At 28.7% G+C, this 24,074-nt stretch overlaps 1 protein-coding gene across 1 annotated transcript in view; it reads right to left on the reverse strand.

The window, feature by feature from the left end:
* The window catches only part of LOC123270369 (metabotropic glutamate receptor 2-like), a 225,013-nt gene that overhangs the window by 141,156 nt on the left and 59,783 nt on the right, over positions 1-24,074 (reverse strand). Inside the window, exon 2 of the mRNA XM_044736381.1 lies at positions 17,757-19,885. Coding sequence (XP_044592316.1) covers positions 17,757-19,857 — 2,101 coding nt within the window. The 5' untranslated portion in view covers positions 19,858-19,885. The remainder of the gene's footprint in view (positions 1-17,756; positions 19,886-24,074) is intronic.

Consider the following 24,074-nt stretch of genomic DNA (forward strand, 5'->3'; position numbering starts at 1 on the left):
GAGCACTTGCTCTAGGGTCAAAATTATTAAATAAATAAATAAATAAATAAATATGGGAACCATTCCCATCATTATGGGAAATTTTCCCATAATTCTGGGAAAATTTCCTATAATCATGGGAACAGTTCCTATAATTGCCTGGGAATAGTTCCCATATTTTTCTTTCCGTGTAGTTTCCCATCTATTGGAAGATTACCATGCATTCTCGAATTATTTAGTCTGTGGCATGTCACTTTTTACATAAAAAAAAAGTCAGGATCGAAATTTTTGAGCTTGCTATAGTTTGTGCTGATAAAATTTAATAATTTAAAGTAGATTAATTATTATAATTGAATATAATTAATTAATATCAATAAAATAAAGCATGAATTACTGTTATAATATAAAATTTAGGAACAAGAAGTACCGTAGAATTAAATAAAATTTTGCAACCTCAAAATACCGTTCTGCTTACAGTAAACACTATGTTTATGTTTCACTAAAAGTTGTTCAACTCCAAACATTAATACAGCTATTAAAATGAAAATTTAATTCATAGCTGCGTTTGCGAATCCTTTCAAATAGCAAACTTTAAAATAGTGAGTCTACCTTCGGCATAAATCTGTAGTAACTCTTCATAGAGTGAATAAATTTTAATTGCGCATCTTATAGAATGTAAATCCGATAAAGCGATCATTATTACTAACTTTATTACGATAATATGTAAGTTAAAATAAAATCTATATTCAAATGATCTCTTCTAGCTGATGTCTCACTTTCTAATTTAATGATAAGATTGGTAATTAAAATTCTGTAAACGCCAGAAGTTCTCTTCTCTCTTTTTTCAATTAAGAGAAAGCCATTAAAAGTGAACATTACGATGAGTAATTAAAGGATGAATTTTAATCTACATAATTAAGCTTTTAATAAAATATTTTTATTCTTTACGAAGATTTTTTTTAGCAAAAAAATCAAATTTATAAAAAATTCAATTTTCGCCTTTGATTGATAATTCTGATTAAATAATAAGAGATAGGAAGAAAAATTATAAAAATCTTTTTTATAAAAAATTAAATTTGCTACAAAAAAAAGGTATCTTATAATTCTTTCGTATCTTCAATATTTACCTTAGAAATATATATTATTAAGAGAATAAGAAAAATTTTGTGTCCAGGATAGTCATATGATAAAATTGGTTTTTTTAAGTGAAGTTTATTGTCATTGAAAAGGTCTTGATTAAGAAATTACCTTGTATCTTGTGAAATATTGACATTTTTTAAGATATAAGCTCACCCCGACATTACACTCATCGAGACCTTTCATTTGAGCACCCACATCGATTTTTCATATATTTATATATATTATATATATGTATATATGAAAAATATATCAAAAATGCATGTGGGTACTTAAGTGAAAGCTCATGATGAGTGCAATAACGGGATGAGCTTATATTTTCAAAATATATATATATATATATATATATATATATATATATATATATATATATATATATATATATATATATATATATTAAATATATGTATATATAAAAAATTAATAATTAAAATTCAATATTTTAATCATTTTTCTTAAGAATAATCACAAAAAAAAATTTATTTAAATTTTTAAAGAAATTTTTAAATTTATTAAAAAGAATTTTGATTTTTTTTGAGGATAAAAAAAATTAAAATATTGAATTTTAACATTTTTACAGGTATAATTTGACATTTTTAAAGATTTAAGCTCACCCCGACATCACACTCATCGAGACCTTTCATTTGAGTACCTACATCAATTTTTCATATATTTATATATATTATATATATATATATATATATGTATATATAAAAAATATATCAAAAATGCACGTGGGTACTCAAATGAAAGCTCTTGATGAGTGTAACATCAAGATGAGCTTATATCTTAAAAAACGTCAATTATAGATATGTAAATATGAAAAATATATAAAAATTCTTAAATATTAGAATTTTTAAAGATATAAGCTCATCCCGATATTACGCTCATCGAGACCTTTCATTTGAATACCCACATCAATTTTTCATATATTTATATATTATATATATATGAAAAATATATCAAAAATGCATGTGGGTACTCAAATGAAAGCTCTTGGCGAGTGTAACGTCAAAATGAGCTTATATCTTTAAAAATATCAATAATTAAGAAATGACTTTGTATCTCGTGAAATATTGGCATTTTTAATGATATAAGCTCATCCCGATGTTGCACTCGTCGAGACCTTTCATTTAAGTACCCACATCAATTTTTCATATATTTTATATATTTATGTGTATTATACATATGTATATATGAAAAATATGAATATATGTACATATAAAAAATATATCAAAAATGCACGTGGGTACTCAAATGAAAGCTCTTGATGAGTGTAACATCAAGATAAGTTTATATCTTTAAAAATGTCAATTATAGATATGTAAATATGAAAAATATATAAAAATACTTATATATTAGAATTTTTAAAGATATAAGCTCATTCTGATGTTATACTCATCAAGAGCTTTCATTTGAGTACCCACATTACTTTTCATATATTTTATATATTTATATATATTATATATACATGTATATATGAAAAATATATCAAAAACGCATGTGGGTACTCAAATGAAAGCTCTTGATGAGTTTACCATCAGGATTAGCTTATATCTAGAAAATATATAATATATACATGTATATATAAAAAATATATCAAAAATGCATGTGGGTACTCAAATAAAAGCTCTTGATGAGTGAATTATCAAAATGAGCCTATATTTTTAAAAACGTTAATATTTAAGAAAGTACAGTGTAATTTAACAAAATTCATTAATTAATAAAACAAAATTTTATTTATTTGTTGTTCACTATTGCAGTCACATAGTGACTGCATGGTTGCTAGTTTGAATTAAAAATCTCACTACTAATTTAAAAAAAAAATATAAGACTTATTTAAAATTTCTTCTTTAATTATAAACTCCGTAAATAATTACAAGACATGACTTTTAATTACTGATAATTAAGCCAAAAACAGTGAGGATGACAGAGTAATAAAGTGACTTTTTCAATTAAACGACGGTATGAGTGAAGGTGAAAAATGATGACACACTAAACATCGGTGAGTAAATAACTTTAACACTGTTACACGGATACGAGGACAAAGTGGGATCTCCGGTCACGTAGTAATTTTATAGCAGGTATTTTACCACCGCAGATTCTAAAAATTTATACCTAAATTCTACCCTAGTATGGTTGCGACGGGAGCTTGCTCCATAAAGGTATAATCCAGAATATTAACATACATAGTACTAATACTCAACAAAAGTAACACGAGACCGTTTATGAAGTAGCGTGCTGTAAATAATAGCGCCCGATAAATTCTCTTTGATTACAACGCAAACTTATGACTCACTATTTTTTTATTAATGAATCATTTATATGCGCTTTTTTCTATCAATATGCATTCTCGAAGCCTTGGTCATTATGATTGACTGTCAATCGCGATACGGGCTCGCCATTCTTAATTATAACGCATAAATTCATTTAGTAATTTGCTTTCTGCAAACAGAAGTATCACGGAATTTGTACTTAATTTTTTTTATTATAACTGCATATATTTATGTGCATGCCAATTTTTCATTTAAAGTATAATTAAAAATAGATAATTACTGAATATAAAATTAAATTACTAGATTTTTTTTAATTTAATTGTTACACTGCCTGGTCTATTAGTTTTTTAATTATTTATATAAATTTACAAGCTTTTTAATTCAGTAATTTAGTACTCAAAAATTTTTTAAAAAATGTTACTTTTTAATTGCATTTTATTTGCATAATTTAATATGTGCTTCTCGAAGTATTTTTTATTACACGCTTTATATTAGCTTCACTTGTATGTCAGTTTGTCAGTATGTCAGTAACTCTCCGTGGCTAATCTGCGCGCCTGCGGCCTTCCTTGGTTCTGGTAGCCGTTTCTCAGGCTCGCTCTCCGAAATCGAACTCTGATTCCCCATATTTATAATATTTATAAATAATTATTTTTTATTATTAGCTTCACTTGTATGTCAGTATGTCAGTATGTCAGTATGTAACTCTCCGTGGGTAATTTGCGCGCCTGAATATTTTTGATAATCAACAAATAATAGTTTAAAAAAACTAAAAAATCACGCTTTTATAAATAAACCAAACTAAAAAGTAAAAAATAAATAATAGTTTAAAAACTAAAAACACGCTTTTTATAGAAAACCAAACTAAAAACTAGAAAATAAATTTAAATTAAGAATAGTGTTAAAAATTTCAATAAATATAAATTAATAATAGTGTAAATAAAAAAATGTATTTTATTTTAAAAAGCGTGGGGTGCTTTTAAGATATTATCAAAATGATAATCACTCTACTCATATCTGTCAATAAAATATTTATAACTATTGACACCATGCACCTCACGCTTTTTTTAAAATAAAATACATTTTTTTTATTTACACTATTATTAATTTATATTTATTGAAATTTTTAACACTATTCTTAATTTAAATTTATTTTCTATTTTTTAGTTTGGTTTTCTATAAAAAGCGTGTTTTTAGTTTTTTTTTAACCTATTATTTATGATGTGAAACATCTATAGGCTCACTTGTAAACCGAATTGTTGGCGTGGCGACGCTTGCCGTGGCGACGGGTCGCCACGCTATACTAAGGTATACATATATATATTTTATGTGTAGTAGAGTGTACGGTGTGGCGACGGGTCGCCACGCTATACTGAGGTATACATATATCCGAACAAAAACAGTTTCACTGTAAAAAAATCGCGCCAAGTCCACGTTCATAAGACTATTAAGAAAAAAAAAATTTGTTTTTTTCTTTACAAAAATATATAAAATAAAAAAATTAAAATATTAAAAAATCCAAGTAACCGATATGATTGTTTATGATTTTCGGAAATTAAAAAAAATTTTGTTACAAATTTAAAAATTAAAAAAAAGTTTGGAACGTATTTAGTGTGCGCGGTTGCAAAATTAAAAAAAATTGAAATACACAATGACGCACACCAAGTACGTTCCAAAATTTTTTTCTTAATTTTTAAATTTATAACAAAATTTTTTTTAATTTCCGAAAATCATAAACAATCATATCGGTTACTTGATTTTTAATTTTTTATTTTATATATTTTTGTAAAGAAAACAAATTTTTTTTCTTAATAATCTTATGAACGTGGACTTGGCGCGATTTTTTTACAGTGAAACTGTTTTTGTTCGGATTTTAGTATTTTTTGTAATTATAATAAAAATTTACAATTGGTACCAACTTAATCAAATCTCGCGTTGGTTGCATTTTTTATAGCAAACTATCCCCTTGAAACTACAGTTTATGTAAAAATAATTCCAGCGCACCCTGGCGGGTGTAGATGCAAGCTGTGAAATATCTATTTTTAACTGTAGTTTCCCATCTAATGAAAGATTACTATGCATTCTCGAATTATTTAGTCTGTGGCAGATCACTTTGCCCATCGAAAAAAAAGTCAGGATCGAAATTTTTGCGTTGCTATAGTTTGTGCTGATAAAATTTAATAATTTCAAGTAGATTAATTGTTATAAGTGAATATAATTAATTAATAACAGTCAAATAAAGTATGAATTACTGTTATAATATACAATTTAAGAAAAAAAAGTACGGTAGAATTAAATAAAATTTTGCAACCTCAAAATACCGTTCTGCTTACGGTATATACACACTGGGTAGTCTGGCTTGAGAACGGAACTTGGCGCCAGACTCTATCGAGTCTGTTGATTTATTTTTTTTCTGAAATTACTGCAACACAAATCTGCTTTAATAAATTTTCATGGTTCTAGCCGAAAGATTTGCAAGGTACTAAATGTTAAAAAAAAAATTCTCAATGCGGAATTTAATATCAAAATATTGTGAAAAAAAAATGAGCAACTATAAATTTTTATTTAAAGTACACGGAGAGAAATTTTCTTTAAAAATTACCGTTAAAATCACAGTAATCGTGGTACATTCGTAAATTCCTGATCTAATTACAATTCTTTCAATAATTATTCACAATTACAATGTAAAAAATCCAGAAAAGTGCCATTAATTTTTACTGTAGTATACCGGTAAAAAATAATAAACGTAAAAAATTATATTAAAAGTTTATTTTTCTATTTTAATAAGATGTTAATGTCATTTATTGATTTGCTTTCAGTGAATAAATTTCATCAAATAGCTCGATAAGTCCATAAATAATTTTGTTATAAAAATTAGTTCCAAAAAATTCCAACAGGTGGCGTATGGTCATTAAATTATCTCGCTACTAGAGAGTTAATTTTAAAAATACAAGTAAAGAACTAATAATTTTTTTTAATCTGTTTTAAAGTGCCTGAAGTTTTGTATAAAAATTTCGATAATTACGAGAAACTTAGAAAGTAAGCGAGGTTTTTGACTAAGTGATGTTGTTAATTAGTTATTCTTCTGTATAAGATAAATTTTACTACACAGAAAAAATTTTCTTTAAAAATTACCGTTAAAATCTCAGTAATCGTGGGGCATTCGAGAATTCCTGATCTAATTACAATTCTTTCAATAATTATTCCCTACAATGTAAAAATCCAGAAATGTACTATTAATTTTTACTTAAGTATACCGGTGAAAAATAATAACCGTAAAAAATTATCTTAAAAGTTATTTTTACTGATTTAATCTTAAAAATTACAGTAAAATCAAAAGATTTTACTGAAACTACTATAAAATTTACCGAAGTCTCCGGTAAAAAGCAATCTAAGTAACGGTACTATCCACCGACTTTTCAGCGGCGCTGCAATCGCTCTAGACTTCTCAGCTGTTTACAAAATTTCACATGTCAGTGATCAATTGACACTGAATTACAGTTAATTCTAACAACACATTTATACAATTATCATTATAATAAAATTTAATGCAATTAGTTAACTATTAATTTTAAAGATGTGCTTTAATGACATTCTTAATTATCTATAAATATTTACTATAATTCTATATATATAGATTGTAAAGTGAAATAACCTAAAAAAATAAATTAAATTAAAAAAATCGAATAAACATTTAATGTTGTTGAATTAAAATCAACTTTTTTTTAAACATTAAACCTAGAAAATTTATAATAGTAATATTCCATTAATAACAATATGTCCGATAATAATTATATTCCAAGCGGCAAGCTTAGAAAATTAAAATTGTTTTTTACCGAAGGTAAATTTTACTCACACCTGTAAAACGTATTTCTGTTTCTAGTAAATAGTAAAGCACCTTAGCGTCCCACAATTACAAGATCCGGTAATTTTCCTCGTTATTTTAAGGGTAAATCTTAAAGAATATTTCTTTCCGTGTGTGTATATAATTAAAAAAAAAATTAGTTCCAATAAAATTCAACAGGTGGCGCATGATCGCTGAATCTTCTCACTAATGGAAAGTTAATTCTAAGATATTTAGTTCTAAATTAAAAATAATTTTTTTAATCCTCTTTATAAAGTCTTCTGTCATTAATTACTCATTTTAAAAGCTAAGAAGAGGAAGAAAAATATTTTCTTGGCTTATAAGTGAACTTTTTTTCCTGTCCATGCTTTGTAACGCGTTCAATGTATGCACAGTATTTTTTGAAGGTACAAAATATTTATTTTAACACGAATAAATATGACAATTATTGATCAAACTTGATGTATACACATATTTACAGATATATGATAGATACATCTAATGAATGCACACGAGGATGATATTCAGCATGAAAATGACGTGCCGACTAATGACTTGTCATTGAAATAGATTTATGCTGGATCGATCGTCCTACTACGCCCACAATTGACACTTGGTACGGTGCGATTGATATCCGAATTCAGGACTTACGATTATTCCTGTCTTTCTCACGCGGAATTGCTTGCTAATGTACTGTTTGTTTCCGTATTATCAAACAGCCATCTCTCACAGATTCGGCGCTGTTCACTATCATGTAATTTCGTTTGTATTATGTATGAATGCATGTGAGAGGAAGTGAACGCTTGATGATGTAAAGTTTTTGCGCTGAAACGAAGATCTTCGATTTAGTGATTATATATAATAGGAACGCTTGATTGTAACAGAAAGATTACATTTGTTCGTGAGAAGTTGGGCGATAAAGATTGAATAATGGTTGTTGTAATAAGTTAGCTCAAAGTGACGGATTGACAAATTGCCGTCTATTAATGCCACACAAAATCTCATTATTTTGGTCGATTTCTATGACACCCTACGTAATAATAAACTACCTCTCTACAAGCTTAATGAGTTCTTGTTTTAACATTGTTCTTTACTCTTAATTTATATGTTCATAATATTATTAATTAATTTTATAATTACTATATATTTAAGATATAAGCTCATCCCGATGTTACACTCATCAAGAGCTTTCATTTGAGTACCTACATCAATTTTTTATATATTTTTCATATATACATATATATAATATATATACATATATGAAATATATGAAAAATTGATGTGGGTAGTCAAATGAAAGGTCTCGATGAGTGTAATATCAGAGTGAGCTTATATCTTTAAAAATGTGAATAGTTGACAAGATACAAGATCATTTCTTAATTATTGATATTTTTAAAGATATAAGCTCATTTCGATATTACACTCATCAAGAGCTTTCATTTGAGTACCCACATCAATTTTTTATATATTTTTCATATATACATATATATAATATATATAAATATATGAAATATATGAAAATTGATGTGGGTAGTCAAATGAAAGGTCTCGATGAGTGTAATATCAGAGTGAGCTTATATCTTTAAAAATGTGAATAGTTGACAAGATACAAAATCATTCCTTAATTATTGGCATTTTTAAAGATATAAGCTCATTTCGATATTACACTCATCAAGAGCTTTCATTTGAGTACCCACATCAATTTTTTATATATTTTTCATATATACATATATATAATATATATAAATATATGAAATATATGAAAAATTGATGTGGGTAGTCAAATGAAAGGTCTCGATGAGTGTAATATCAGAGTGAGCTTATATCTTTAAAAATGTGAATAGTTGACAAGATACAAGATCATTTCTTAATTATTGATATTTTTAAAGATATAAGCTCATCTCGATATTACACTCATCAAGAGCTTTCATTTGAGTACCTACATCAATTTTTTATATATTTTTCATATATACATATATATAATATATATAAATATATGAAATATATGAAAAATTGATGTGGGTAGTCAAATGAAAGGTCTCGATGAGTGTAATATCAGAGTGAGCTTATATCTTTAAAAATGTGAATAGTTGACAAGATACAAAATCATTCCTTAATTATTGGCATTTTTAAAGATATAAGCTCATTCCGATATTACACTCATCAGGAGCTTTCATTTGAGTACCCACATGCATTTTGATATATTTTTCATATATACATATATATAACTAGCTGACCCGGCAAACGTTGTTTTGCCATGTGAATAATTTCTAGAGAATTTCTAGTGTCGAAAAAAAATTACTAACTTATTGGAAGTGTATAAGGATGTGGAATATGAGTGAAAAAGGCCTGGAGCGCTGTGAACGATAAGGGAATGTTGTTTAAAAATAACAAAACACCAAACATTAATTGTTTTAATTTATTAAAAGTAATAATTATTTATATAATTAATTAATTACATAATATTAATCTCTTAATGCTGCAGCGTGAACAATATTTTTTGTTAGCCCGTCTTTAGCTAATACAAACAAACTTGATGGTTTACCCACTCGAGAGCATGCAACGTATAATTGTCCGTGTGAAAAACATGGTGTGCTCAAATCTAAGCCACAAACAGACATTTTTTGGCCTTGGGATTTATTAATAGTCATTGCAAATGCCAATCTAATCGGAAATTGAATACGCTTAAATTGAATTGGCACATCTGTGGGTATAATAGGTATTCGTGGTATCAATATATTTTCACCTCGAAACTTACCATTTAAAATGGTGCCTTCGATAACGTTTTTCATTAATTTTTTAATGACTAATCGCGTACCGTTGCATAGCCGTAGCGGGTTCAAATTACGAAGCAAAATAATTGGAGATCCAACCTTCAATTGTAAGTTATGTGGTGGCATGCCTGGCAAATCTAGTGAGTTCAAAAACTCTGTTGGAAAATTTACAGCTTCAGTGTCATCGCAAACTGTATCAATAGATTTATATGATACCAAGTCCCCTGGCAATAACTGTTGTATCTTCAGATTTAAAATGTCAACGTCCATATTTTTTTCAGCTAACATTGCTCTTTCTGCAAGCCACCCGAGATTTATGTAATTCGTGTGTACATCGGGAAATATTTGTTCAATGAGAGCATCTTGCGAATCAATGATTGTGCAGAAATCATTCGCTAATTTTATGTATCCAGTTTCAGCTATAGTGACTTTTCCATCGCCGATATCTAAGAGTTGTTTTGAGAATGTTTCAGCGGATGGATCTTGAAGCATTTGAACGCGCATATTTACTTTCAGCTGTACTATTTCAACATTACGCCACAATGTCGATGATTTTAAGCAGGGGGTGATTTCATCAGCGTATGTTGAACGTGGAATGACGGGAAGTGTTTGTCTGAAGTCACCTGAAAGGACTAACAGAGTGCCACCCAATAGTTTGTCGTTGTTTTTAATATCTTTCAATGTTCTGTTCAACGCTTCAAGCGAATGTTTGTGTGCCATGGTACATTCATCCCAGATGATAATGAATGAAGGTCATGAGAATGAATCAAGGTTATTGTAGCCACAACGTGCATCCATTCGATTGGCTAGTGCGCTTCCGAAGTCCTCGCCGCCCATAAAGTAGATTTGTAAAAATTTATGTGATTCGTTTGGCATTGGCAGCAATGAGCCTATTTTATGATAAACTTGGCCTCTGATTTTAAATGTAGAATTGTATTGTTGACCATTTGCATTAGTATTTTGAACTATTTCTGTTGCTCCGAACGATGTCATTTAAAAGCATGAGTTGAATGTTCGAGTGGACTTCAGGAACATGTTAGAATCTGGATCTGTGCCGATAAGCAAACCGTTCAATGGTCCCGGTGGTGTTTCAATTACAGGTAGTTGTACCTTCCCTGACGCACAACACATCCCGGCTGGTTCATTTTTGAATTTCAAAGCATGACAATACGCGCATTCTTTGTCCATAGCACCAATTACTACTTTTGAATGAGCATAATATTCAATATCGGGCTCATACTGGGATGCTAGTCGCAGAAATGATGTAGCTACACATGCTCGATGTGCCTGTTGGCGTTGTTGGTCATTCGCTCTGCGTCTATTGACAGTAAAACGGTGTGATTGTCGTTGTTCTAATCTCATGACTTCATTGCGTTCAGCTCGTGTATCGTCTGATTGTTCTTGACGCAATTGCGCCATTCTCACACGCGCTCCAGTATTTTCTTCCTGAACTTGTTCTTCGGTTCTTTGGGCTCTTCTATTTCGAATGCTTCTAGATTTATTTGTATCACGGCTCAAATTGGCCCCTTTGCGTTTTGTTGGCATTGTTCACTGTACAATACAAAACACACATGAATAGAACTGATTGAATTATTTAATTATTATATTAATCATTTATTTTATCTTTGATTACATTAAATATACATGTAAAAATTAGATAGTTTCACGAAAGCGAAAAATTTTATGTTTCTTAATTATATCGAAAATACATATTGTTAGAAATAGTGAAAAAAAAAATTCTGTCGAAGTTAGAGCTCTTATAAGTGATCACAAAAAAAAATTTCCCAATTGTAATAAAAATCTAACTTTCACCGAATTCGTTTTTCACCATTCCCAACAATATTTTCGTTATAAATAAGAAAGAATAATTTTTGATTTTATAATAAACGTAAAAAATAATTTATACTTACAACTTAATAGCCGTTGTTTGCGGGAACTCTTGACACGTGTTGAGTATTTTAGAGGTTATGTAAGTCACTTAATTAACTGATCGTGCGATTTACACTCAAAATTAATAATTTTATTAGTTATTAATAATTAATTATATTCAATAATATTAGTTATTAATAAATAAATAATAAAGTTACTCGAGAATATATTTGATATGAGAGTTACACTGAGATAGTAAAAATGTTTAACTACTACGCTTGAAGCATAAACACTAATAATAGCCGAAAACTGTAGAGGTAACATCCCTTCTCCGTGCTGTTTACAGGGTGAGAAGTGACACCCGTAGACACATGGAGGGGATAACTTACCAAGTGATAATAATTGATGTTATTGAGCGGGATAGAAAATGATAAAATTATGAAAATGACTATTAAAAAGCAAGGGTTGGTGATAAAAAAGTGCAAATTTAGAATTGTATGTATTTTTTGATGCCACATAATAAAAAAATAAAAAAAAAAAAAGTTTTATCAAAAAAATAAAAAAAAAATTTTTGGGGTGAACACCTCTTATCATTCTCAGGCTTACTGAATATGCATAAAAAATTTCATGAGAATCGGTCAAGCCGTTTCGGAGGAGTATGGGAACGAACATTGTGACACGAGAATTTTATATATTAGATTAGATATATGTAAATATATAAAATATATGATAAATTGATGTGGGTACTCAAATGAAAGGTCTCGATGAGTGTAATGTCAGGGTGAGTTTATTTCTTCAAAAATGTTAATACTTTACAAGATACAAGGTCATTTTTTATTTAACGAAAATTAATTATGCATATATTTAATCGTTTTAAAAAATTTGGAACAAATAAATAATGGCAAAAAAAATGCAATTTTTTAAAAACAATTTTTTTTTTCAACCCAATAAAATATTAAATTTTGATATATTTTTTATATATACATATAAATAAAATATATTTCAAAGATATAAGCTCATCTCGATGTTACACTCATCAAGAGCTTTCATTTGAGTACCCTCTTGCATTTTCATATATTTTTCATATATACATATATGTAATATATATAAACATATATAAATATATAAAAAATTGATGTTGGTACTCAAATGAAAGGTCTCACTGAGTGTAACATCGGGATGAGCTTATATTTTTAAAAATTTCAATAGTTCTCAAGATAAATGGTCATTTCTTAATTATGTATCTAGATATATTTTTGAATGCAGCCTGGATAAAATTTTTAAAAACTAATAAATTCAGAATTTTATAAAAGTATTATTTTTTTTTTAATAGCAATAATAATCATAATTCTCAAAGCCCTCAAAGGAGCAACTCCTCAAGATAGCAATCAAAGTTCTAATTACTCATTACAAAGATCATATCAAATAATAGAATCCTAGGTCGTAAAATTTGATGGAACATCTGTCAAATGCATGTAATATAACTCAGCTTCTCGTTTTATATTCTTTTCTTACAACTAATAAAGTAACCTCTGTATAATAAAAAAGAAAGATAATTTTACGAGCAATGAAAAAATGATTACTTCCGGTACAATCTTTACTTCTACAAGCTTGACAGTAGAAAGAGTAAAAAGAACAATTATTAAAATTTAACTGCAATTTTTTTCTTTTCCCAGCGCTAGTATCGTGGAAAATATATTATTCAGCTTCTGCCGATAATATCAACTCCTAGCTCTTGTTCTTACCTTTGGCTAAATATCGAGTCGATAACTAGAAAATTTTCAACAGTGAGTAATAAAATTTTTTACTATTACCTTATACGATAATTGTTTTAATTATTGACAAAAAAAAAATGTTTGAAAATTTATCAAAGATTTTTTTAAGTTAAAATTTTTTTTTTTAAGATTATAAATTCAGAAAAATTTCTACTAAAAATAATAGAATAAAAAATGGAGCATTGTAATTTCTCCATTACTTTACTGCAGCCATAAAACCAGCGTTTCTTCTTGAGCAGTAGTTCAAATTCACAGGGGAGTGTAAAGGTATAAATACAGAATGTCGAGGTAGTAGTTTTTTACGAGCACTATAAAAGACAGAATATAACAGAGATGTTATATATATCTTAATGAAAATCTAGTTAAGCGATGCGCTGACTGATCAATTCTGAATGGAGAGCAATGAGCAAACGTCTTAGTTTCATTACCGAAAAAGCAATTGCAAGTTTAATGAGTGAACAACTCGTTTGATAAGAATTCAATCGGAGTTTTATTGTAAAAAAGTACTCGGGTCATTTAATATAATGACCGATGAGCTTTCTGATGCTTGTACATGGAAAAAAATTTTCTTTAAAATTTACCGTTAAATTACTGAACTGTATTGTAATGGGACTTTACCATTTACTAGAAAGAGAAATACTTTTTTTGCTCGACGGGCAAAAAGCGTCAACTTTCGGCCCGCTGCGCTAAACGAAAGTGCCGCTTTCTGCCTTCGTCGAGCAAAAAAATAGTATACACTCCACGGGAAGTAAATAAGAAAGCCTCAGATCACATGTTTGTCAACCTCGGCTGCGCCTCGGCCTTTACATGTGATCTGAGACATTTCTTACTTTACTTCCCTAGGTGTGTAGTATACTATTTACAGGAGTGAGTCAAATTTACCTGTCTCCGGTAAAAAAAATTTTAATTTTCTATGCAGCTTGCCGCTTGGAATATAATTACTATCGGACATATTTTTATTAATGGAATATTATTATTATAAATTTTCTAGGTTTTATGTTTAAAAAAAAGTTGATTTTAATTTTACAACATTGAATGTTTATTTGATTTTTTTAATTTAATTTATTTTTTTAGGCTATTTCACTTTACAATCTATATATATATGGAATAATAGCAAATATTTATAGATAATTAAGAATGTCATTAAAGGAAATCTTTACAATTAATAGTTAACTAATTGCATTAAATTTTATTATAATGATAATTGTATAAATGTGTTGTTAGAATTAACTGTAATTCAGTGTCAACTGATCACTGACATGTGAAATTTTGTAAACAGCTGAGAAGTCTAGGGCGATTGCAGCGCCGCTGAAAAGTCGGTGGATAGTACCGTTACTTTGATTCTTTTTTACCGGAGACTCCGCTAAATTTTATAGTAGTTTCAGTAAAATCTTTTGATTTTACTGTAATTTTTAAGATTAAATCAGTAAAAATAACTTTTAATATAATTTTTTACGTTTATTATTTTTTACCGGTATACTTAAGTAAAAATTAATGGTACTTTTCTGGATTTTTTACATTGTAGTGAATAATTATTGAAAGAATTGTTATTAGATCAGGAATTTACGAATGTCCCACAATTACTGTGATTTTAACGGTGATTTTTAAAGAAAATTTTTTTCTGTGTAGTAAAATTTATCTTATACAGAAGAATAACTAATTAACAACATCACTTTGTCAAAAACCTCGCTTACTTTCTAAGTTTCTCGTAATTATCGAAATTTTTATACAAAACTTCAGGCACTTTAAAACAGATTAAAAAAAATTATTAGTTCTTTACTTGTATTTTTAAAATTAACTCTCTAGTAGCGAGATAATTTAACGACCATACGCCACCTGTTGGAATTTTTTGGAACTAATTTTTATAAAAAAATTATTTATGGACTTATCGAGCTATTTGATGAAATTTATTCACTGCAAGCAAATCAGTAAATGATATTAACATCTTATTAAAATAGAAAAATAAACTTTTAATATAATTTTTTACGTTTATTATTTTTTACCGGTATACTACAGTAAAAATTAATGGTACTTTTCTGGATTTTTTACATTGTAATTGTGAATAATTATTAAAAGAATTGTAATTAGATCAGAAATTTACGAGTGTGCCACGATTACTGTGATTTTAACGGTAATTTTTAAAGAAAATTTCTTTCCGTGTATATATTGATTGCCGGGCCAAACTTGTATAGAGGATCTTAGGACTAGTAAGAAATGAAAAAGGGAATATTGATGAAAGCTTTTAGCCAGATAAATCTATTTTTTTACTCGAATGTACTTCAAAAGAATATTAATATTATTTAAAACTCCCCTTGAGGGATATATTACTAGATCGTTCTTAAGAAAATGCTAAATATTTCCGGAGAAAGAACAATTATTTGACTGATGTTCGATGAATAATGAATTCTGATGGTGAGGTTAAATTATTTTATTATTCAAAAATAATCTACGGTAAACTTTATCGATTAAAACTTTCTCGGGTTTAAAATTCAATCAGAATCTTTTCCTTATACTGATAGAAGGTTTTAGTTCTAATAAGATTTAGTAATAGTTACTAAATTATTTATTAAAGCTCATAACCAAATAGATATTTAGTATTTAACAAATGATTTATTGCTTCGCAATAAATCGTTTATTGGTTAAAAAAATTAATTTTTTAACTAATTTTACCGTATAACCTAACTTTTAACTCAAAATAAATCAAAATAATTAAAATAAATAATTTTAAGTAAAAATATAAGATATAAAGAAAATAATCTCATTAAATTATCATTTTTTATTTGAGACATTAATAAAATTTTTAATTAAACAAGTTTTTAACATATCAATAATAGACTAATTGAACAAATTTAACCTAAAATCCACTGAGAAATTACATATAAGCTATTTGGAAGGATGTGTGTTTTCAAAGGGAAAATAAATCTCTCAAAATCGAGCTGAATAAAATAATCTGAGTCGGTTAATAGGTTATGTATGACATTGGAATTAAAGCATCGCCATCTAGCGGCAATGCTTACTAAACAAGTATTTAGTAACTACGACTAAATATTATTTGGTGGAAACAAATATTTATTTTGATATAATAAGGCTTTGCTTGTATTAATATAATTTATTTAGAATAAAAAAATAATTTATTAAATTGTAAAAAATAATATTGATGGGTCAATATTTTTTTCTCCCAAATAAATGACTAAATTTTGTTGCTAATTAGTTGATTACTCCGTACTAAATCTTTCTATCAGTGCAGGAATTTTAAAATAATTGGTTAAAATTTTTAATATTACAGCGAAAATATTGGTCTTATAAAAAATTTTTTAAACAAAAATTGTTCAATATTTAATTTTATAAAAAAAATGTTATGATTTAAAAAAACAAAACCAAAATTATCTGTGTAATTTCCAAATTAAGATTCATAATGGAAGGTTAAAATTTTTTTATAATAATTATAAATGTTACTTTTAAAATTATGATGAAATTATTGATCCTAAGGAAATAACATAGACATTTTTTTTTTTAAATTAAATTCTCAACTTTCGTTTAAAGAAATTTTCTATCGAATCAATATTCTAGTCATAATATCAAAAATTTGTTATTTTTATGTAATAATGCTTTGTTTTTATTAATATAGTTTATTTAGAATAAAAAAATAATTTATTAAAATTTAACAAATAATATTGATGAGTAAATAATATTTCTTTCTTCCAAATGACTAAAAATTTTGTTATTAAATTAGTTCAGTACTCTATACTAAATACTTCTATTAAAAGTTTAGTAATTTTCCCGGAATAATTAGTTCTATGATTCTATATAACAATTAATAAATAATTGAGGGGCTCAATTTAATAGATTTTTAATAATTAATTGAGGTAAACACATTTTTAATATTAAAAATATTATTGAACTTAAAAATATTTTTTTCACAGATTTTTTATTCATGGATATTTTATCCCGCGGATTTTTTGTCTTAAGAATATTTTGTCCGCGGATATAGAGTCCGGTTATCGAAAAATTACTAAATTCATCAATAATTTTCAATTTAAAAACCCGCCAAAAATTTTTTATCATTTAAAATTAAAAAAAATTGTACTAAAAATAAATGAAATACCTTTGATGAAATCAACAGCCATTTCCAATCCATAAGTGTCCTTATCACAATCATCGAGAATGTGGGCGCCAATTTTAACACCAGGAATAAATTGTTGTTTGCTGAGCCAATCCAACGTGAATAGCATAGCTTCAAGTGCTTGAACGCCACCCTGCGGCATAACTGGACCGCACGTGATAGTGTCTTCTCTCTCGTGGACCATCATTAAGCCCCCCAGCACCAAATCACCCTCGACGATAACACTGTGCTTCACCGGCCATTGATTTACCGTAGCGAGGCTTTGGTTTCCATTTGACTTTATTTTCCCCGTTTCTGCTGCAATCTGAGTGCTTTTGATAACACCAAAATTAGTTTCATTCCCCTTCTTCAAATTAGAACCACCCACTTTTAAAACTAACTTACTGGACACTGGAACCTTTGTAGCCGATTTTCCTTCACTGCCAACCGTCCAGTTTCTCGTAGTATCATCAAGCACTAAAAGATCGCTATTTCCTTTGGCTTCCAACAAGGAGTCCTTTGAAGCGTTGGACAATTGGAATTCGTTTTCCTCATAATACCCCATATCAAGACCGGTCTTTAAAGCATCAGAGGCGTTATTGTGTGAAAAATGTCCACCAGGACTTTCCTTTTCAGTAACATTGATTCCTAAACTTCGCAAGTTGAAAGCTTCTGTCGAAGTTTTGTTCAGCAGTAACGAATTTTGCAACTCTCCCTTTGAATTCAACAAGTCAGAGCTCAAACCTTCTGACAGCGGTGTACCGGAATTCCATTTATCTTCCGAAAGCTGCTTTCCGTCAGTCACTTGGTTACTTGGTAGCAATTTCTCTTTGTTATTCCAACCACCCAAGGTTTCACTGTCTCTTGTCTTGACATTCGTCAGATTCTCCTTAGAATCATTCTCTCTAGTCCTCAGCAAAGAAAGGCTATCTTCTGACCGGCTGGTTACACTTTCATCCACATTGATGAAAATCGTCGAATTATTTTCCTTAGTCTCTTCATTTATTCCCGATGCAGTGAAGGGAACATCAGTCCCTTGATCAGAATCGTTGGGAATTGAACGAATAAGGTCAGAATCTATGTCAGTATTGGTCAGAAAATAATCAGAACTCGATACCCAATAGTTAGAGCTATTTTTATCAACTTTCCAGATGGTAGCATCCGAAGGCATTAACCCAAACGGTTTGCTGGTAACAAATGCCTCCAAATAGTTTCTTCGAGGCTTTTCATTAGCCGAGCTTGTTGGCGGTTTATCACGTACCAACTTTCCAAACAAATTCCCCAGTACTTTACCCAATACTCTGTTTTTCTGTTTCTGATGCTCATTTTCTGCCTCCTTAAACTTTTTTAAGGTGTTGTTAGCACTTACATTCGGGTCTTGTAAACTAGTATAAGTTTCTGGTGATAAATCTTCATTTTGCTCACCAGATTCACCATTTTTCAACGAAAGTAATCCACTGTTATTCATTTCTGACACTTCTGACGTTGTTCTAAATTCAACATGTTTATCCAATCCATTGTTATTTTTATCTTTATTACTTTTCAGATTACTTCCTGAATGCGTGATTTTATTGGCGGGAACTTGAAGCCCATTATCATGATTTTGAATCAGAAAATGCGGTTGCCTGGAAGATTTTATTGGAGTAGTTAAGAGAATGTTTGTTGATGCTTCAATAAAATTAGTTTTTATTGTGGTCATTTCTTGGTGTGTTGTTTTTGGGTTGCTTTCAATTGTTTTAAATTTATTCACCCGCGGGTATGATAACACGTTTAATGTATCACTGGGATTCGCTGTCGTTTGAATCGCGATTTTTTCAACGGATGAATTTGATGTGTCGCTGAAAATTTGATTACGCGTTTTCAAAGTTATATTAACACGGTAGCTTTTAACGGTAATAGAATTCCGAGTTGGTGAGCTGGTTAATGCGATCGACGAACTGGATGACAAATCATATGGTGGCGAAACTGATTCATCGTGAGTTATTGGATAATTTATCGCGGTCTCTATCGTTCTATTGTCGTAATAAAATTGTTCTTTCGCTTGGCTGACAATCAAAATAATCCACACGCCCGCCAGGGCCGTCCAGATCAGATTTTGCTGCATATCACCTTGATGATATCCGAGTCATCTTCTGTAACAATTAATTTTTTTTTTAATTTTATTAATTGTGTATAACATTATTCAATAAGTTTTATAAGTATTAATAAAAAAAATTGTGTGCATAGTTATAAACCTAGCAACGTTAGAAACGCCCCTAAAAACGTTCCTTAGCAACCGTTGCTTGGATAACGCGCCTAGCAATGTTAGAAACGCACCTAGTGATCTTAGACACGCCCCTAACAACCTATACTTAGCAACTAAGGCCTAGTAACGCCTTTAGAAAAATTAGCAACGCCCCTGGCAACCTTTAATTAGTAACCGTTGCTTGGTAACGCCCCTAACAACCTTAGCAGTGCCTCCAACCATTTATATTTAGCAACTGTTGCCTAGTAACGCCCTTAAAAATCTAAGCGATGCTTCTAGCAACTTTAGCAACGCCCCTAACAACCTATAATTAGCAACTATTGCTTCATAACGCTCCTCGAAATATTAGAAACGCCTCTAACAACCATAGCAATGCTCCTAATAACATAAACTTAGCAACGGTTGCCTAGTAACGCTATTAACTCCCTTATAAACCGTAGCAACGCCCCTAACAACCAATACTTAGGAACTATTGCCTAGTAACACTAGTAACGCCAATAGCAATCTTATTCACGCCCCTAACAACAGTTTCTTAGCAACTGTTGCTTAGTGACGCCTCTAGCAAGATTAGCTACGCCCCTAACAACCAATACTTAGCAACCATTGCCTAGAAACAGCCCTAAAAATCATATCAACGCCTCTAACAACCATAGTAACGCCCCTTAACAACCAAAACCTATCAAAATAGCTTCATAAATCTCAGGAAAAATTTTTTATTTAAAAAAAACTTCGAATAATAAATGCAAAAAATAAAAATTATTATCGTAATAAAAAGGTTTCATTTAATTTATTAAACCATATATTTTAAGGAATGTCTTTCTGTTTTAAAAAAAAGGAAGAATATTAAAACACAACACTGTTTTTTTAATCTAACAATAAAAACGTGGCAATAACTTAACGAAGAGGGTTAAAATTTAAACCTTGACACCCTGATACTTAAACCACACGATAAATTTTATTACAGCAGCTTTTTAGTTAATGAAATTCAACGTCAAACTAATGTCAATAACTTTTATATTTTACGAACCCGTGCGATACAATTTCATTAGATTTTTTAGCTTTTTTTAGCTCCCTTGCTTTAAAATTTATATTTTTTTTATGAAAAATTCTCGCGAATTTACGATTGTATATTAAGTTTTTTATCAATACATCGCTGTGATGATTGAATACTTCTTTTTTACGTGAATTTCAATACAGCATACAACAATTGTGATCGGAATAAGTCTGACATTAAAATCCTTTTCAGACACAGCCAAAGTGTTTATGCCGACTCGTACGGTTTGAATGAATGAGAACAAAAAAAGTCGGCTATATAAAATAAAAAAAATATGAGTAAGATAAAAAGTGGATAAATAAAAATCCACTTCTGTCGGAAGATCGTAATTTTACGAGTGAATAACATGGGCTTTTTTTCGCTCTTGCACTTGCAAATAATTTCCTCCGATCGTGAAAATATTTTGTTAAAATTTATATTTAATAGATTTTCTATTCGGAAGCAATCACGAATTTTTCTAAAACCTTCTTTGTCATTTATAAATTTTTTTTTTTTTGCAGTACTAAATGGTCTAAGCTGGCCTACATTAACTACTGACATGAATAAAACGATTCGGCTCTTGAAGCGGTGAGTTTTTCCGGAGATTATTCTTCGACTTTACTGTTTTTTGCCCTTTGTTCTTTCCTTTTTTATTTCTTCCACCTAATTGATCAGAGCTCGGGTGTATAATGAGTGTAAGGAAGTGATATTTCGTTTCTGGGGCCGTATAAATGCGCGATAAATTAACTCGTGTAGGAGGTATCGATCCGAGAGAGAGAAGCAATTACATTAGGAGAGACGTGACTGCGAATATGTACCTTTGTTATATTTTAGCTGTAATTGTATCGTCAGACATCGGATTTTATTAAAATAAAAAAATAAATTTTTATATAACAGTTCAGACTTTTTAAAACTTAAAAAAAAAATTGGTTACTTATATTATTTAAATTAAGGCTCTAGTAGCGAGAAAATTTAGCGACCATGCGCCACCTATTGGAATTTTTTGGAACTAATTTTTATAAAAAAATATTTGTAGACTTATCAAGTTATTTTATGAAATTTATTCACTAAAAATAAATAAATGAATGTCATTAACATCTAATTAAAATATAAAAATGAATTATTATAAAAAACAGGCTCTTTAAAATGGCAAAAAAAAATTTTGGTTCGTTACTAATATTTTAAAAATTAGCTCTCTACTAGTGAGAAAATTTAAAGACTATGCAACACCTGTTGGATTTTCTTGTAACTAAATTTTCTAAAAAAATTATTTATGGACTTATCAAACTATTTAATAAAATTTATTTACTGGAAATAAATAAATAAATGACATTAACATCTTATTAAAATAAAAAAATAAATTTTTATTTAAAATAGTAAAAAAAATTTTTTGGTTCGTTACTTATATTTTTAAAATTAACTCTCTAGTAACGAGAGAATTTACCGACCACGCGCCACCTGTTGGATTTTATTGTAACTAAATTTTCTAAAAAAATTATTTATGGACTTATCGAGCTATTTTATGAAATTTATTCACCGAAAATAAGTAAATTAATGACATTAACATCTAATTAAAATATAAAAATTAATTTTTATAAAAAACAAGCTGTTTAAATTAGTAAAAAAAATTTGGGTTCGTTACTTATATTTAAAAAATTAACTTTCTGCTAGTAAGAAAATTCAGCGACCATGCGCCACCTGTTGGGATTTTTTGGAACTAAATTTTCTAAAAAATTTATTTATGGACTTATCGAGTTATTTGATGAAATTTATTCACCGGAATCAAATAAATAGATGACATTAACATCTGAAAAGTAACTTTCATTGCTGGAGAAAGAAAAATAAAGCTCGAATCGTTTTCGGGACAGAGAATAAGTAAGAATTGAAATTAACAGATTGCCAACAATGGGAATTCCATCCCAGTGGATGCGGGAAAAACTTTTCAAGCTCATAAAGCCAAGTGGTTGAAGATGTTTAAGCCAGGAATTATTCATGTGCTACAAACATCAAATATATTTAACAAGGTAGGATTTTGCGTAGAGTGGACTCTCTTATGGGCCGACAATACTCCATTAAGACGCTTTTCATTATCCATTTCAATATTCCGGGTATATGCATGCATATTATCACCATTGGTCTTGCTCACCGGCTTGGAAAAGCCTTTCATTACTAACACCTGAATAAATATAACATTTTAATATGTTTCATTCTTTACTTTTATTTTTATTGACACTCAACAGTTAAAAATTAATTAAACACATAAATTACTATATTGATAGACGAGAAATTAATTATTTGTTAATAAAAATATGCTGCACTAATTTCAATTATAAGTTACAAACTTATAAGTTCAACGAGATCGTTAAGATTGAATTTCTTGAGCAGCTGAATAAGTTATAAAATAAAACTAACTGCAGAATATAAAATTTCATAGTATATTTCAATATTTCAATTGGAATTTTTATTTTCATACCAAAGATGCATACTTTTACGTGCAGGAAATATTTTATTCTTTATTGGCCAATCAGAAACCTAAAAAGCGCACGTGTATAAATAAGATAAAGTTCAGTGGAATGCTTGTCTTTCACCAAGTGATATATGATATTTTTCATATAAGAAGCGCTTTAAATTCCAGCAATCACTGGATATTCGATACTCTAAAATAAATATTTTATTATCAGTGTAATTTTTTCAAAAAATAATCAGTCACTATGTGACTGCTGTAGTGAACTATAAATAAATTAAATTTTGCTTCATTAAATAATAAATTTTGTTAAATTGCACTGAAATTTCTTAAATATTGATATTTTTAAAGATATAAGCTCATCTTGATGTTATACTCATCAAGAGCTTTCATTTGAGTACCCACATGTATTTTTGATATATTTTTCATATATACATATATATAATATATATAAATATATGAAAAATTGATGTGGGTACTCAAATGAAAGGTCTCGATGAGTGTAACATCGGAATGAGCTTATATCTTTAAAAATGTCAATAGTTCACAAGATACGAGGTCATTTCTTAATTAAGTTTC

The sequence above is a fragment of the Cotesia glomerata genome, linkage group LG8, assembly GCF_020080835.1.
Source record: "Cotesia glomerata isolate CgM1 linkage group LG8, MPM_Cglom_v2.3, whole genome shotgun sequence".
NCBI classification, from domain to species: Eukaryota; Metazoa; Arthropoda; class Insecta; order Hymenoptera; family Braconidae; genus Cotesia; species Cotesia glomerata.